Source organism: Ambystoma mexicanum, chromosome 3q (assembly GCF_040938575.1).
Source record: "Ambystoma mexicanum isolate Mex_15411 chromosome 3q, UKY_AmexF1_1, whole genome shotgun sequence".
Lineage (NCBI taxonomy): Eukaryota > Metazoa > Chordata > Amphibia > Caudata > Ambystomatidae > Ambystoma > Ambystoma mexicanum.
Window position 1 is genome coordinate 223,509,844 of NC_090926.1, and position 17,485 is coordinate 223,527,328.

The 17,485-nt window shown below is 42.4% G+C and overlaps 1 protein-coding gene across 2 annotated transcripts in view; it reads left to right on the forward strand.

Annotated features, from left to right (window-relative positions):
* KIF5A (kinesin family member 5A) overlaps positions 1 to 17,485 on the forward strand; it is a 902,746-nt gene that overhangs the window by 849,271 nt on the left and 35,990 nt on the right. Inside the window, exons 26-28 of one of the 2 annotated variants that reach the window (XM_069653595.1) lie at positions 9,326 to 9,408; positions 12,014 to 12,041; positions 12,311 to 12,593. In XM_069653595.1, the coding sequence (XP_069509696.1) occupies positions 9,326 to 9,408; positions 12,014 to 12,041; positions 12,311 to 12,365 (166 nt within the window). In that variant the 3' untranslated portion in view covers positions 12,366 to 12,593. Of the gene's footprint in view, positions 1 to 9,325; positions 9,409 to 12,013; positions 12,042 to 12,310; positions 12,594 to 17,485 lie in introns of those variants that run through there. The other variant, XM_069653594.1, reaches the window with a different exon arrangement.

The following is a 17,485-nucleotide window of genomic DNA, read 5'->3' on the forward strand; positions in this document are numbered from 1 at the left end:
GTCCCTTCCTCTGTCCGGCTTACTTCACAGTTCACAACACCAGGGGGAATGTCTCCCTTCCCCTGTTCTTTTCTCAGGCTTACTTCACAGTTCACAACACCAGGGGGAATGTGTCCCTTCCTCTGTCCTTTTCCTAGGCTTACTTCACAGTTCACAACGCCAGGGGGAATGTCTCCCTTCCTCTGTTCTTTTGTCAGGCTTACTTCACAGTTCACAACACCAGGGGGAATGTGTCCCTTCCTCGGCCCTTTTCCTAGGCTTACTTCACAGTTCACAACACCAGGGGGACTGCCTCTCTCCCCCAGGCCTTTTCTCAGGCTTACTTCACAATTCACAACAAACGGTGGGATGACACCCTTCCCCTGGCCTCATTTTTTGCACACTTCTCCCCAGTGTAGATTGGATCCCTGACCCGTAGAATTCTCTGCTGGTAGTGTGGCAGACCTGGTTCTGTAACCTGCCCGGTACTGCGACTATGAAGATGACTGATGGACTTTCCTTCGTGTAGGTGCAGGTTCCAGACCCGTATTGCTTCACATTTTACTTTCCCACAGTCTTTTTCATGGGCAGTTTTCTCAGCCCTCCTTTCCGGGATATTTCCACCCTTCTTATCTGTACCACTAGCCTTTCTTCTCCGTGTTGGACCCTACCTTTACGAAGATTGGTCTGGGCTGCGGTCGGTCCTGAGTCTTCCCTTCCTCCGACTTCGTTCCAGCTATGGCGGCTCTGCGGCTGCGGGTTCCCTCTGGGCTGCTTTACCGACACGAACCAATGCGGTCCCTCTTCTTCCATCAGGTAGGTCAGCTGCTTTCCAGTAGGGAGAAGGGTCTTTCCCCTTCTGACCCCTGAGAGACGCTTCGCCTGCTCGCTGTGTATCCTGGTCTGCCTTGTTTCTCTCCGCTACCCTGCCAACCTGCTTGCGGCTCCTGAACGGAGGGCTTAACTTCTTCTCCTGTAATCTGTCAGGCTGAGTCTTATGTTGAAGTCTGCAGAAGCTGCTGAACCCCGGCAGACCCTTAAATGCGCTACACACTCAACTTCCCCGAATTAACAGCTGAGCACAGAACACCTTCTGGGAAAAGCTGAAGTGGATCAAATAAAAAATCAGATTCCTTCCAACTAGTTCATGGAAATCTGCAGAGGGAAAGAAAGCACATGACACATATGATCAACAACAGCCTCCTCCTCTTTAACCCTCAAAATCCACCAATCAATACTAAATCTTTACCTGGCATTCCTCTGCAACCTGCCAAGAGGATCTCTGCTTTTGCTTAGGAAACATATCTCTCAATGGGCAAGGGAACTTGACTTTCTTACTTTCTTGAAAACTCACTTTACAGAACTTGGCTCCAAGAATGGACATGTTACTCCCTCAGAGTTTCATAAAGTTATACTCTTGATGAGAGTTCCATGTTAATAGTTTCAGAATTGTTCAATCTTTCACCTTGAAGAATATCTTTTAAAACTATTGACCATGAAGAGTATCTTTAAAAACTATAACTTGAAGAAATGTCAATAGTGTTTTCTCATAACCTAAACGTACTTTAACATGCAGCAGTGTTAATTGCCCTTTACTTTCTCTTTACTCAAAACTCTCACTAATAGTTATTGTTTGCTCTTGATTTCATTGTTGTGTCTTGTGGATTTGTGTTGTGTGTATTTTTCTTTGTGTTGTTTGTATGGGTTGATGGCTTACTTAGTTTTTCGAATTTTGCTGCCACGTGTATTTGATGGTTCCTGGTACACCGGGGTATAGTAGACTGTCGTGATGGGGATAAATCATTTGACGGTGGTAACGTGGAATGTAAGAGGTGTGAGATGCCCTAGGAAGAGGAGGAAAGTTATGGCACGTCTGTGGAGGTCCAAGGCTGATATTGTTTTCTTACTACAAGAAACGCACTTAATTGATGAAACTAGACAATAGCTGAATACTTCTAAATATGACAAGGATAAATCAAACTGTTTTTCTGCAAATTCAAGAGGTGTGAGTATTTTATTCAGGAAGGGATTTCAATATAAAGTTGAAAAAAGGATAGAGCATATGGAATGAGTGGGAGGGAACAGGAAAGGTATAGAATTCTGAAGTATTTGCTTTCTAAAAGGCAGCAGATGTTATACACATTGTTTGTGCAGAAACCAGAGATATGTGGGTTGTTTTCTTTAATGCAGCAGAAACTGTTGGATATCATGAACTTTATACCTTTGGAGAGTACTTGGTTGACCTCATGGGAGAAGCTAAGAATGACATGGTCTGAAGAGTTGGGCAAGGATATTTTGGTGAAGGAATGGGAACAAATCTGGAAGGTCCCGGTTAAGGCAAAAATTGACTTAAACTTGTGTTACATTCACGAAAGGGTATTGGGTAGAATTTATTAGACTCCTGTCCGTATGTGTGGTCTAGGATTGGTGGAAAATGATTATTGCTGGGGTTGTCAGAAGGAAAAAGGTACTCTGTTGCACATGTTATGGTACTGTGATAGAGTGATGGAATATTGGAAGGATGTGCTGGACAGAATTTAGGCAGTTTGGGCCATCAATTTTCCACAAAGCCCTTTATCAGTGATTCTGCAATCTCCAAGATTCGGACGAAATATTGATTATGTAACTAGAAATTGGATTAACAGAAGCATAGTGGTGGCGATTAGGCAGGTGTTAAAGGTGTGGAAAACAAGGAAAAAGCCTCTTGTTGAGGGATGGCTTTGTGATATGAAGATTCTTTCAAAATACGAGAAATGTTTGTTATGTAGGCAGCAAAAGGTAGCAGTATATGATGAACTTTGGGGACCTTTCAATGAATTTTATGGAAATTGATAAATGAATATTGGGGTGTGAGTTATGTATTTTTGACAGGAATAAAGGGTATGAGGGTTAGGGATGTGGGTGTGAGTTTATTTGTTGTCCGTCTTGTCTTGTCTTGTCTTGTTATTTTGTTTGTTATGTGGTGTTAAGTTGTGTTAAGTTGTACTTTTAGAGAATCTGAGTTTGGTGTTTAGATGTTGGATTTTCTACTGTGATTCTATGATTATATTGCTTGCATATAACCTTTTAATGTAGCTGTTTATTGTTCAAGCTCAGTATTTGGTTCTAACATGGTTTAATGCTTTGTTGAAAACTAGAAATAAAGTGTTAAAAAAGAAAATGTCTACTTTATCTTATGATGCTCTGTTCTCCTTGTCTCTCTGTTTTCACTCCATGTAAAACTGCGTGCTTTTGAGCTCCTCCTGTCTCCAGGGCTTGTCACAGTCACTGCACGCGCAACCGGCGCTTATCAAAATAAAGCTACCTTCCCTCACACAGGAAGAATGCTGTGCAGACCACGCAAGAAATAAACCTTAATGTCAAAAGAAAACAAATCTGCATGTATTACTCGTGCCGGCGCGCTCAACATAGTTTGTAATGGAAACTACGGAACATGCGTAACTTAGAAAGCTTTCCTTATGAGAAAACTGAGCTGTTCCACAGTTCCTAAGTTATGGAACCTGAAGCGCTGAGCCTCTGAAAAAACGACCGTTCACCGAAGTGGAACGGTTTCCTTATATAAATAACTCGCTGGGAATAAAGTAAAGCGAGCACTATTAAAAAAAGTTTTTAGTAAAGGCAATCATTAGATTTACGCATTAACATACAGATCCTGAAGTAATTTAAAAATAGCTTGTTCTCTCAAAGCAAGTATATAGTGAAGTTTTGATGAAAAAACAAAGGGCCTCATTACACGGAATGCGGTAAGGGTTTACCGGTACCGGTAAGGGCACCGGTACCGGTAACCGCCTTACTAAGAGGGCTTTAGTTTTACCAGCCGTTAAGGAACGGGCCTGCAAAGGGACAGTGGTGCTAATTACGGTACCGCAATTTGCGGTACCGTAATTAGCTCCTTCCCCATTCCCATTGAGCCCTATAGGGGCAAAAATGGGAATGAGGAAGTGCCTTGGTGAATGGGGAATTACCGCCCCCGCTCACCTTGGAGTAGGGCGGTAATTCCGCCATCCACCAAGGCGGACACAGTAAAATACCGGCGGCAACTATGGCGCTAATAGCGCCATGGTTACCGCATACCATGTAATGAGGCCCAAAGAGTCACTTAGCTTGAGTTCTTGAAGATCTGCCACGTGTGTTCTGTTAACTGCTCTTCTTAATTTTTCCAGTCTTACTTACATACAAAGTTTAATCTCCTGAACAGAATGGTCCCTTATATCTGGAACTCCTGACCACCGGACCCACTCAACAGAAGTGTTGACAATGAAAGGCAGTTGACTAGGTCCTACAAATGACCTTAGACATTCCCCAGTCAATCAAGGAGGAAAGCACGAACCACCATCTTGGCTTGGGATGTTATCCACACACTGAAAGACAGTTAATGTCCAACTCTCCCTTAAATAACTAAATAGAAATAAATAGATAAATAAATAAATCCAAGCTGATTTAAGTAGGACCAGAGACCTGGTTCGACCTGCTAAAAAGGGAAACCGGACAGTATCCCTCTTCTATTTTGAATGTGACTTGACCAATAGGAATTCAGGAACCACTAGAAAGTTCACTAGAATGCAGCATTTACATGCTGGCATGTTTTCCTCCTTAACATTTTCATCTGCTCCGTATGGGCCCCCAGTGCTCTGGAACTTTCCATTGGGAAGGGATTTCTCAGGTCTGCATTTCCAGAGTATATAAGATACTGAGAAACGATGTGTTAGTGATAAAAACCAAAATATATGACTACCTGGGAGATGAATGTGGGCCACCCTATTGAAGATCTCACATGGCTGGAGGTATGGGCGCGTAATTACTCATCCTCTAGATGTGTTACGAACAGGGAGTGTAGGTTTAAGTTGACATACAGGTGGTATTCCCTCTACCCCCCGCCTCACTACACAAATTCAAACATAGCCTAGATCCTAACTGCTGGCGTAAATGTGGCCACAGATGCTCCTATTTTCACATGTGGAAGAACTAATCGATTCCCCGGTCCTTTTAGGGAGGAAGTTGTAACCATCATCAAGGATATAATGGGAGTTCAACTGCCTATGGACCAGTTGACAGTACTGCTGGGGGCTCCACTTGAGGGGATGCATGCATAGTCGGGTACTTCTGCAAAGTTAATTACCCACCTTTTGCTGGCAGCAAGAATTTCATTGGCCTGTTGTTAGAAAGCAGAGGAAGGCTTGATTCTAGCCATGTGATGGGCTAAAGTGTGGGATCTACTTGTTACAGAAAAAAAAGTTACCGCTTCAATGGACAACCAACTTCACAGAATTGCCCAGCCCTAACACATAAACCAACCCCAGCTCAGCTTTTTTGAAACACTAAACAGCATCACCAGGGTTTAGATGGGGGGACGAATATGGGAGGGTTGGATGAGGGGTGGGGGTAATGGGGAGGTGCAGGACCTGTCTGTTCATTGTTGTATGTGTTCAACGCAGCAATCTGTTATTGTGATCGGTATGCCGCAGCCAAATTTGGTTAAATAAAAATTGGTTTAAAAAAATGTCTTCTGCTGACTTCACTGCGCTTTCAATGATGCCTTTGCTACATAGCTGTTTTGAGATGCTATAGGTTTCTCATTACTCCTGCCCTTAACGTGTGATATACTCAAGGTTCTGGCTCACTCCATGCCTAACGCTTTTAGCCTTTGTGTCTCCCTTTCCCATACCTTCTGAGATTTAATCCTAAATTTTGTAAAGCCGACTAACCTGGAAACTTCAAACAAGATTTCCCCTATTGTATGCACTCAAGCTCTTATGGAACACTGTCCCTTTGAACTATACTATTAGCCTTATGTATCTGTGCTATCCTGCCTCTTGCTGTAAATTCTTAAAATTAATTCAATATTTGTATGCTTTGACAATGCCTTACCTGGCTGTTTTAGGACCCGTTTCTATATTTATGTTTATCGTTTTTTATTGTGAAGACCTTTGACGGCCGATGGGGTCTGGTCCATGCTGTTACATTGCTAAAATAAATAAGAAAACAAGGGCAGCTTTAGAAGATGGGTTGTAGAGTGTACTCTTAGTTAGTGGACGAGGCTGGGGTAGTTAGTGCATGGGAAATAATGTCAAGAGAGAGAGAAACCTTGTGTTACTTGTAAGGGTGCAGAAGGCGGACTCTGACACAAAGGTGGCATATTTGAGACTTCCTATCTTTCCCTATTTCTAAGAGGGGTTTCCCAGCCTCACCTAAAGATCTAAGGTGACTGTCAGGATGTCTGTTAAAGGAAAGCTGTTCGCCGTCCTGTGTCAAGAAAACCCTACTTCTGGCCCATACACTATAAACTAATAAATAAAGAAGCACTTGGCTGATCTTAGGAGAATGCTTCCCTTCTCCTGGGTTATTGTCAATGTGCCAAACAATGTCTTCTTGGTGGGCCAGGAGAATGCCTGCATTCTCCTGCTGTTCAGTCTCAAACAATTTGGCAGAATGACTCCCTTCCCCAGGTCACAAAGTTCCAAATAAAGTTCCAAATATTAGACCTGGCGGGACGATTCCCTTACCCTGGACACAAAGTTCCAAAATAACAGTTACTTCATAAGCCAGAAGAATGCTTCCCTTACCCTGGAGTTTGGTCTCAGTCTCAAATTAGCCCGGTAGAATGACCCCCTTCCCCAGGCTTTTTGGACCTTCCTCCCAGTCCATCTAACTAAGGGAATGACTCCCTTCTCCTGGTAGTTATGACACACTCTCCTACAACCAGGGGGAATTACTCCATTCCCCTGGTCTTCTCCTCATTAGGTTTTACACTTACAACACCCAACTCTGAGTGCTGTGAGGGCCCGCGATCCTGGTTTCTCTCTTCTTCTTTGGTTTGGCCCAGTTGGTCCACTTCTGTGCCAAGTATTGCCATGAGAAAGATAACTCGTATTGCGCTCTTGATTTGGGTACGCGACCCTGGTTTCTCTCCCGCTCTCTTTATGTTCCCTTGGCTGCCTCATGTGCAGAGTACTGACACTAGGACACTCTCTTGGGTTGGGTCCTCTATCCTTCTTTCTGTTCTTGTTTGGCTTGGCTCACTTGGACTCTCTTGGATTGGGTCCTCGACCCGCTTTCTCTCCCCCTCTCTTTATGTCCCCTTACCTGCCTCGCTTGCTAAGTAGTGCCCCGAGGAAGATAGTCCTGCTTGTAATCTCGGTACAGGGATCATGTCTCCCGCAACTTTCGGCTCCTGCCAGTCTCTGCGCCCCTCCTGTTACTTTGTCTGCACCCAGGATGCGAAACCCGTTCTTCCTGGGGTCTTCTCTTGATTGGAGTGTTGCGCTGGCATTTTTGCATCTCGGTTCCTTTGCCTTGCGAATCTCCTGTCCGGCCCCTGGAACGACGGGATGGACGATGCTTCTGGCTTTCGCGTCACCGTCTGCCAGGCTCCCGGTACTGTCTGCATGCTGTAGGGTGAAGGAGTCCCATTATCCTCTTGACTCCAGGAGTGGACTGCTCTCGGCTCTATCCTGGCATTCTATGCATCTCCATCGTGCTTCCCGGGTTTCCCGGTCTCTCATCTGGTTGGCTGCATCTCTCTGACAGGTAGTCCTACTTTGGTCTTTATCGCGTAAGCAGGACCACGCCTCCATGGAAGTCTATACCGCTGCAGGTTAGCTATGTTCCTAGTGTCTTCTTCGTCTCAGTGCTTTCCAGGACCTTGAGGTAATCTACTTTACAACAACACATAGGCCTAGTATCTACAAAGAGATTAGCAGAGGAAGAAGAGGCTATAATGTGTGAGGGTGTGATGTTCCTATAAGGGCTACACCTTAGATGGCTCTCCTTCTCCCCGGGGGGGGAGTTCCTCCCCATTATATCCTCCCTCATCATACCACCCCCAAGGGGACTACCGGGTAGCAGCCTCACCTCTCTGGCCTCATGGAAAGGGGTTTCCCCCTGGGGAGAAATGACAACATCTAATTATTCGTCACATACTATAAAGTAGTAGTTGAGGGCATGTAAGAAGAGAATTGGACAGAGGCCTTTGCCTCTCTGAGAAAAGTGGCAGTTAGTGCTAAGCTCCAGATATACAGCTCACAAACTCCTACAGAATATATTTTTCCAGAAATGGAATACAACACATGGTTAGGTGTTCAGCGTTGGAATGCGTATGCTTCCATGCATTAATAGGTTTATTTTATCACACTCTATGGGACCGTTAGACCATGCAAAGATGCTGCACCAAAATAAAGCATGTAGTCACCCAAACATCATAAAAACGAATCAAGGTCAAACCACTATTAAAGATAGATGGATTGGTTTTATAGTTCTTGATATGGAATATGCTTTTATTTCTACAGCATTGCAATTTTGGTGTGGGGCACTGACCCACATCTCTCTGTGGCCAAATGGAGGGTGGTGGGCATGGATGCTGTGATGCTGTTGGAAAAATGTGATTATCAAACTAGGAGATGTCCCAAGAAAGATGTTACGATATGGTACAAGCAGCTGACATGAAAACTGGAAATATGTGGTGAAGTCATGAATGTTGAAATAAAAGTGTCACCAGTGATAGAAGATATTGGGGTTACCAGAGAGACGCTGCAACAATGACTTTGCAACAGATTACATATCCAATGGTAAGGTGCCCCCGGATCCATACCATGATTACTGTACAATTACATTCTCACCTCCTAGCTAAAATGAACAATGCATAGTTTTTAGAAATGTATGTGGTACTCAAGGAACTCAGTTGTGATTGTTTTGTAAATTATTTGTATGAATTTGAAATACCAATAAAAATAATATATTGAAGGCAAATAAAGCTCAACAGTGTCTAGAGAATCTAGAACCGCAGTTGCAGGAATTTGTTTTGCAAAACTCACTTAGTTTATCAACCTTGAAAGTAAGTGGCAAAAACGGACGGTTCCCCTGCAAGAAAGGCAACTCTGAACATCTGTCTATACATGGACGGGAACTGGCTTCTGTTTTGTAATGTTTCTTGCTGTGTTCGTTTGTACAATGAACACCACGAGGCTAATGCTTCTAGGTACAGCATCTCAGTTGGGACCCCTGTGAGCAGTACTGGCAGAGACACCTCTGAGTGTGTCAATAGATATGCAGAATAACCTTCCAACTCATCCCCTAGGGAAGTTTGATTAACAGTGAGATGTAAGGGTCATTCATGCTCTTCCAAGCATGTGCAGGTGCACTTTTCACTGCTTCCTCCCTAATTATAGCTTCCATAAGGATTGCTTTCAAACAAGAAATACAAATTGTGTCTATTCAAAGAACTCTTTCTGTGTGGGTGAAGGGGAATAAAGAACTGGAAAATAATCCAGTAAAATAGTGCTTATGCTAAGCCATAAATATGTGTTTTTTTTTCTTTTGTTGTTAATTCTGTCTTTTACTTTCTTTCCAGCCCTGTAAATGTATGCTCAACAAATGGGAGCAGCTCCTCCGATAGCACCCAGATTCCTTATCAGAAGATAAATGTGGACAATGGTAAGTGAGTTGGATGTGGATATTGGTGATTTAAAGGAAGCCAAAGCTTTGCAGAAAAAAACATGCTATAATGTTTGCTAATGAACAGGCATGGAAGCCAAATGAATGAACCTTTTTTTTTAACTCTTTATTTAGATTATTCAAAAATACTGAACTATATAACAAGAATTAACTTTTTAAAGCCAGCCTTGATATAGAAGGAGAGAGTGAGCAGTTTGAGCTAGGGTCAGAATTGCCATATGGCAGTCAACTGCTGTGGTGTCTGTTTGTCAGCGACATCACCGCCCTCCCAGACTGGTGTGTGTAGCCCACTACCCACCGCACATGGGTTTCCTATTTCTCCACACAGCTGTTAAAGAGGAGTGGAAATCCAAACGTGGCACCAAGGGAGACTGAGGGGGCCAGAAGACATCCACTGGACTTAGTGTTGTAAGACTGAGATTGTTCCAAGCCTGGAGGTCACTTCTCCAGACCCCAGGTGAGGCAGGCTGTGAAGGGCAGTTGGCAGAGACCAAGTCGAGGTGGCAGATGGAGGGCTGCCCGAACAGATGGCCCTTAACCGTCTCTCTCTGTTTTCCATCTACTTCTTTGCTTCAATGTAGGGCCTTGAAGCGGGAAGTGCTAAGGTATGGATTTTGATCACCCCGAAACAGCAATCCTGACAGACATTGTTTGCCATATCCCTGTTCCAAGCATTTCTAGTACTTTTCCTGCATATATAAGTGAGCTTTCTAGAAGGGTGTACACTTTTCAGAATATTGTTGCAGGTTTCTGTATCAACATCACTTTTGAGAGCATTGCTACTGAACGATCTTCAAAATATGACATTATGTAATTGAAGATCATCTGAACATTGAAATTGTGGGCAAAGCTGAGAGCTGGGGCCACCTTGTGGTTGTTCTGGTGGTTGAAGAATATCCTTTTGTTTCTACTCCTGGGCTTCCTGTAGTCATCTTGTTTATGTCCTGTATATGTAGGTGGGACAGTTATGCTGTTCCTGTTCATATAATCTGTGCAGGGACCTCTTTTTATTTGTGTGATTGATTAAATCATCTTGTCTCTCTTTATATGATTGATGGAGCTAACATTCCATCTAGGTGGTTGGTGCATACTTTTTGTGTATATGTATATTAATGTTTGGTGGTAATATTGTGTTTCTGTTTATGGATTGAGAGAGCTGTATTGTTTATTTGTATGTGATTAAAGCATTGTGTTTCTGTTTATGGGATTTAAAGATTTAATTAGCTTCTGTTCATGCACATGCTTAAGCTGTTAAGGATGCTATTTTGTTTCTAAGGGCAATGTGTGCAGAGCTATATTGGTTCTGTTCATAAATATGCCTTGTTTCTGAGCATCTACACTATCTAGTTATCCCCAAAAGTAATATCCCCTTAGTAATATTGCAAACCATATCACCATGGCATTAACAGCCCCATAACTTGTATTAGCAGTATGCTAAATTGGGCAGATTCTATTCTCGCTATAATATTGGCTGACATTATTTTTGAGAGGATGTTATTGTTGAGTACATTTTTGTAGGAGTTATTTTCATATAATTACTTTCTGTTCAGCTAGTTCTCCAGATGTTTTAGACTACAATTCCCATCCACCCTAGCTATCATAGACTGTGATGAGGGATCATGTGAGTCGTCTAAAACATCTGGAGAGCGACAGTTTGAAGACCCCTGTCCTAGTTGGTGGAGCCATCTTACAACTGTTCATGTGGTTTGTAGAAAAAACATATGTCTAGTTGTGTGATTGGCAGAGTTTTAGTTCGTTCTTATCCCTTTGGTTTCTGGAGCCATCTTGTTTATGGTTGGGGGCTGGATGGAGCCATCTTGTTTCTGTCCATGTAGTTGCTGCCAGTATCTTGTTTCTGTTCATGAGGTTAGCAGAGCTGCCATCTTTGAGATGGTTGGTGCTGCCAAGTTAATGATATTCATGTGGTTGGTATGGTCATCTCGTTATGCTATTGGGATAGTCATCTTGCCTTCCTTCTTGTGGTTGATGACCCCATCTTGTTGCTCTTTCCATGGATGATGGCCCTCTCTTCCTTCTGTTCCTGTTGTTGGTGCAGCCATCTTATTGTTGCTCACTTAGCTACTGAAGTCATCTTGTGTTCAAGTGATTGATGACTCCACCTTGTATCTTTTCAGGCAAACAAGGAAGCCTACACGTGTGCTTTGGCAAACATATTTTGTTCAAGCTATTGAGAGGCTCTCATATTTAACTGTTACTACAACTGAATTGAGCCAAAGATATTAATATAAAGGAGAACACAAATTATGTGTGTAGTTACCTTTCATGTAATAGGATTGGATACAAAACAGAAAGGCTATCTTGCCTGTGGATTCTGATAGGATTCTGTAGTTTGCACTTCAGTTATTTTGTTTACTAGTTTGGAAAGTGTAACACCAAAACTAGGAATGACAGTGGATATGTGGTTCAACTTTGAGAAAAAGTAACAGGGTTTGTGAAAGTTTGATAGTACCTCACAATCGAATTAGAGACATAGAAAAGCAACATGTTCTGACAATGTTTTCATTTTTCTGTTTCCTTGTTCATTTCCACCTTGCCGCTGATGACATTGGAACGGCGGCCACAGGCAATGCTACAGACATCAATGATAACAGGTGAGTCGCAGTCACACTTTCAAGAGTTGCTCTTGTTATTCTTGATGAAATACATCAAAAGAATTAGAAGTATTTGTTAAGTTCCATTAACATTAAAATGCACACAGAATGCACTGTTTATTGTCTATCTTAATTCAGCCCTTCACAAATTCCTTTGAATTATTAAACAATCTAGATGGGTTCTTTACAATCAATTTGCACTGTAAAGAGGGGGGATTTGTTCCATTGAATAATTACCACTCTGCTTTCTCGGCCTGCAACACCTTCAGATGGATCACTGATCTGCAAGATGAAAGCCAACTCTGCATTGACAACTCCCTGTAAGCATAATGATGTAGCTGTCTAGTTGCTCGCTCTCCATGTGTAGACTGTGAAGATGTACACTGCCGTATTTTCAGAGGCCTGCATTTGGAGGAATTATGTCATCGAAATCAAGAGCAAAACAATCTTGTGGACAACCATATTCATCAGAGCAATAAAATACATCTGAAATATAATGCAAGGAGGGGACTTGGTTTCATATGAAAATAAAATATGTACTAATAGTATAGCAAGAGCGTTGTCCACGTAATTTAAAAAGCTTCAATCAATCACTCTCTCATGAGGCAAACATGTATAAAAAATATACTAATGCCCAAATGTTTCAGACTCTAGAAAAGATTCTTCACATAGGACTTACAAGCTATCCTTTAGGTACACGCTATAACATTGCATGCACATGCTATTAGCCATAGCAATTGCAAGATCATATGATTTGCATAAACAGGTGGCTGCTGATAGCTGTAGCAAGATAGACATTCTTGATTCAGCGAAACGTACACCTCAAAGACATCAGCATGATGTATTTCACACTTGCCTAAAAGACAATCATTACTGTTGGAAATGCACAAGTAAGTGTTCATTCCCCAACATTTTATGGAGTCATCCAAAAACATTAAAATTATGGAAGATCATTTAACCCACAATTTGCATTGCAATAGAGTCCAATATTCTTCTAAAATTCCTGGCTTCTGTTCTCCGTGATGACCAAGAAATTGAGAACTTACACAAGTATATCAAGGTTTGATTGTATAGAATTACCATGATCTCAAAGCTGCAGTATGGTTCTGGAAATCCTCTCTATCCTCTTCAGTCAATGACTGAATAAATGAACTGCTGAATATCTCAAATGTAATAAAAACAGCATTCTAAAGTACCGGGGTGAGTTGTCAGGTCCTGACAAGCTTGATCCGCAGGAGCTGCTGAACCCCACAGACCCACCAAGGCATCTCATCTACAGCTGACTAGCTCAACAGCTGAACAAAAGACACCCCCGGGGCAGAGGGATGTGTATAAAATAACAAATAACACAGCCTTTCCATCCTTAAGGATGCATGAAGATTTTCAGTGGATGAGAAAAAAGAAGCACATTGGCAAACTGCACAGTTAAGTTTAAATTGCTCTGAGTTATCTTCTGTAGAAACGGGGGCAGGATGAATATCTAACCTGGTTCCCTTCAGTACTGCAAACATACGTGGATTGTGGGATGAACCTTCCTAACCAAGGATAACTTTAATCTTACAGCTACTGGGTTGATTATTTTCTCAGTTTCATATGGTGCCACACACCTAGGACTGAATGTATTCCTTCCTTTCAAACTGAGATACCTTGTGGACAACCAAACCAAAACTCCCATGGAATATTCTGTACCTCGTCTACATTTCAGATCGGCAAACATCTTGTAGTTAAGCTTACTTTCTTGTAAAGTCAAAATCGCTCTCTCCAAACCAGATTCCATGGCCTGTAATATGCTCTCTACTGCTGGATATGTAGATTCCTCTCCAACCAATTCCTGCAGGAAACGAGGATGAAAAATAAAGAGTACAAAATAAAGGGGACATAAAGGTTGAATCTTTTACTGAGTAGTTGGAAGGATCTAATTTGGCTCACAAATTCTGCAAGCCATATTAGATCCACCCAACTACTTCCTGTTTTAAAATAACATCTAAGGTATGTTTCTAACTCTTTGGTTCCCCTGCTCCACATTCCCATTAGTTTCAGGATGATAATCCAAGGACAAGTACATCTCCACTCCCAGATCTTTGCAAAAGGCTCTCCAAAACATAGACACAAACTGTGATCCTCTGTGAGAAACAATCTTACTAGGTAGACCATGGGCCTCATTCCGAGTATGGAGGTAATCATGGCGCTATTTGCACCATGACTACCTCCCATACCGGTACCGAGTCCGCCCTGGTTCAATGGGGACTTACCGGTCCATTCCGACCTTGGAGGGACCAGTAAGTCCCCATTGAACAAACCATTCCCCATTCCCATTTCAGCCCCCATAGGGCTCAATGGGAATGGGGAAGGAGCTAATATTAGCTCTAAAGTCCCTTAACAGGTCCCGTCCTTAACTCCTGGTCAGACCAGGCGTTAAGGAAGGGACCCGCAAAGGGATTACCGGTACGGGTGTCCTTACCGGTGCCGGTAATCCCTTTGCGCCCAACCCGTAATGAGGCCCCATGTAATCCAACTACTCCCTGTAAAATGTTCACTGCAGTAACCTCACCCTTAATAGGAATAAAGAGTCCTTCCTTGATCAACACATCAACAACCACTAAAACTGCTGAACCCCCTGATCTCTTGGAAGATCTACTACAAAATCCATTGAAACAGTATGCCCAGGACAAGGCAGAATTGGGACTGGCTCCAGTAATCCAACCGGTTTCACTACCAGACTCTTTGCTCAAGCACACACTTCACTGGTCTTCACTAAATTAGTAGTATCCACTCTAACAGTACTCCACCAGAATTCTCCTCTGACTTACTCAGGATAACCTGCCAGGAGGGATTGATGGCAATCCTTCATCAGCTTCTCACAAGGTTTCTCTGTTGGCAGAAACAACTTTGAATCAATGTAAAGTAACCCATCCTTAATGTTATGAACTGGATCCTGATGAGCCCAATTCTTAATTTGTTCCTCAGTCAGGCTCTGTTGTACTTCAAGAAGTAATCCTCTCCTCAGCTCCATGCTCACTAAGACAAAACACTCGTCCTTGATGAGCAGTTCTTTTTCCTGTTCGCATCCAGGAAATTGGCATGACAAAGCACAAGCCTTCCCATTGAGTCTTCCAGGTTTGAATGTCACAACAAAATTGTATTCAGCTAAAAAAGCAGAGAGCATCTGAGCTGTCTGGGTGTGAGAGTTTTCGCCGACTTGAGGAATAGCAGATTGTGATAATCAGTTATTGTCAGGCTGAGATCCTATTGTCTGCAGAAGCTGCTGAACCCCCGACAATCCACCCAAAATGTGGCACTCTGAGCTGATAATATATATAACCGCTCAGTTTACCTCACTTCCAGAGGAAAGGGGGAAGGGACAAATTAACAAACACCAGGCTGGAAGCTATCGACTAACTGGTTCTTCACCTGTAGTTAAAAACATAAACATATAATACACTGCATTACTCAAAGGGTTACTATACTAACCTTAAAACTCTACATCCTTTACCAAAATAGTCAAAAAACCATACCTGGTACTTCTCTTCAGAATGCCCAGAGAAGTGATAAGCAGACACGACTTCCTTACTTGTTGACCAGAATCTTAAAGATCATTCTGCCTTCTCAGTAGGTCCATGAATGTAATATTTAAATTTGTAGTTCGTCTTTTTAACCTCAAGATTCTTGAACAAAGTCTTAAATTCTTTAAATAAGTTTAAGGAAGTTCTTTTAAGTTCTTGTAATTCTTTTTATATTTTCTTTTTAGAGTGTCTTTTACTCTTGAACGGTTTTAAACTTGCGATGAAATCTTCACGTGGAAAAATCCTGCACACGCGCTAAAAATCCAAACCGCGGGTAAAACGCATACGCGCTGAAAATCCAAACCGCGGGATAAAACACACGCGCTTTAGTCCAAGTCGCGGGAAATACGCACTCGAACTGAAAAATCCAAACTGCAGGAAAAAACACACGCGCTTTACTCCAAGTCGCGGGAATTACGCACACGCGCTGAAAATCCAAATAGCGGGTAAAACGCACACGCGCTAAAGTCCAAGACGCGAGTTAAACACACTCGCGCTAAAGTCCAACCCACAAAAAAATACGCACACGCGCAAAAACCAAATCGCGGGAAAAAAGCACACGCGCTTTTATTTTATCACGTGACACTTCTGAGAGCTCGCGCGGAAGCTCCACATAGATTTGTTCTTGCGCACGCGCAGATTCGAAACGTGTAATAAAATACAAACGCGAACTCACGTAGAAAAACCCTCGCGTATATGAACAGAAAACGCGAGTCAAAAGTTCACGCTCGCGCTACACTCACGCGCAGAGTCACTCGCGCTGGCTCAAGGTAACGGAAAAATCATGCGCTAGTTTGAAATGATACGTAGGAAAGAAAACAAACGTACGCGCTACAGTTTTTAGATACGAGTTTGCGATTTCAATCCTTTTAAATTAATATAACCTTTTTACAAGTTCATCAAAACATGGAAAGTCACTTATCTCGTGATAGAGTCTTGAAAACTTCTTTTCTCAGAAAATTGGAAATTTCTCACTCCTGTCCTGTGTCTCCACGAAACTCCATAAACGACTCCTGTTATATTTTCAAAGATGCCGCTCGACTGCTTGAAACTTGACACCCCTGAACAAGTTAAGCAGGAGCAGCATAGCACACAACCTCTCAGCTGGGCAAAGACGATGAAAGGCAGTTTAGAATATTCACTGTCCTCCCTATAAACAATCTCCAGCCAATTAGAATTTAGACTGAGAACCTCCATCTTGGCTTGGGGCATTTTCCATAGACTGCAATGAAGGTTAAGGGCAAAATTGGCTGTTTAAAAATATAACCCATAATAACTTCCCAAAACCTTTCTATACTAAATATGTGTCTCCCCTGACCCAATGTCTCCCCTGACCCAATGTAAATGAGTATATGTTACTGTATGTAAAAGAATATGTCACTCCAACTTGACAGTACCTGACAGTACCCCCCTCCTAACGCCCAGTCCCTGGGCCACTTTTCAATGGGAATTTTTTATGGACTCTTTCAACCAAACGAGGAGCATGCACATCACTTGCTTTCTCCCAAGTGCGCTCTTCAGGACCAAAACCCTCCCAATCAATGAGATACTGTAGCTTTCCTCTCACTCTTCTAGAGTCCAGAATTCTCTTAACCAGAAATTCTTCTGAAGCATCTTCCTCAATCACAACTGCTGAAGGAGTAGGTGTCAATCTAGTTCCTTTAACCACAGGTTTTAATAAACTAACATGAAAAGTTGGATGAGTTTTCATATGTCTGGGTAATCTAAGACGAACAGCCACAGGATTTATCACCTTTTCGACAACAAACGGTCCTACGAAACGAGGGCAAAACTTATTTCTTCCTTTAATTCTCAAAAACTTGGTTGATAACCACACCAAATCTCCCTCACTATATTGAGGACTAATCTTTCTTTTAAGGT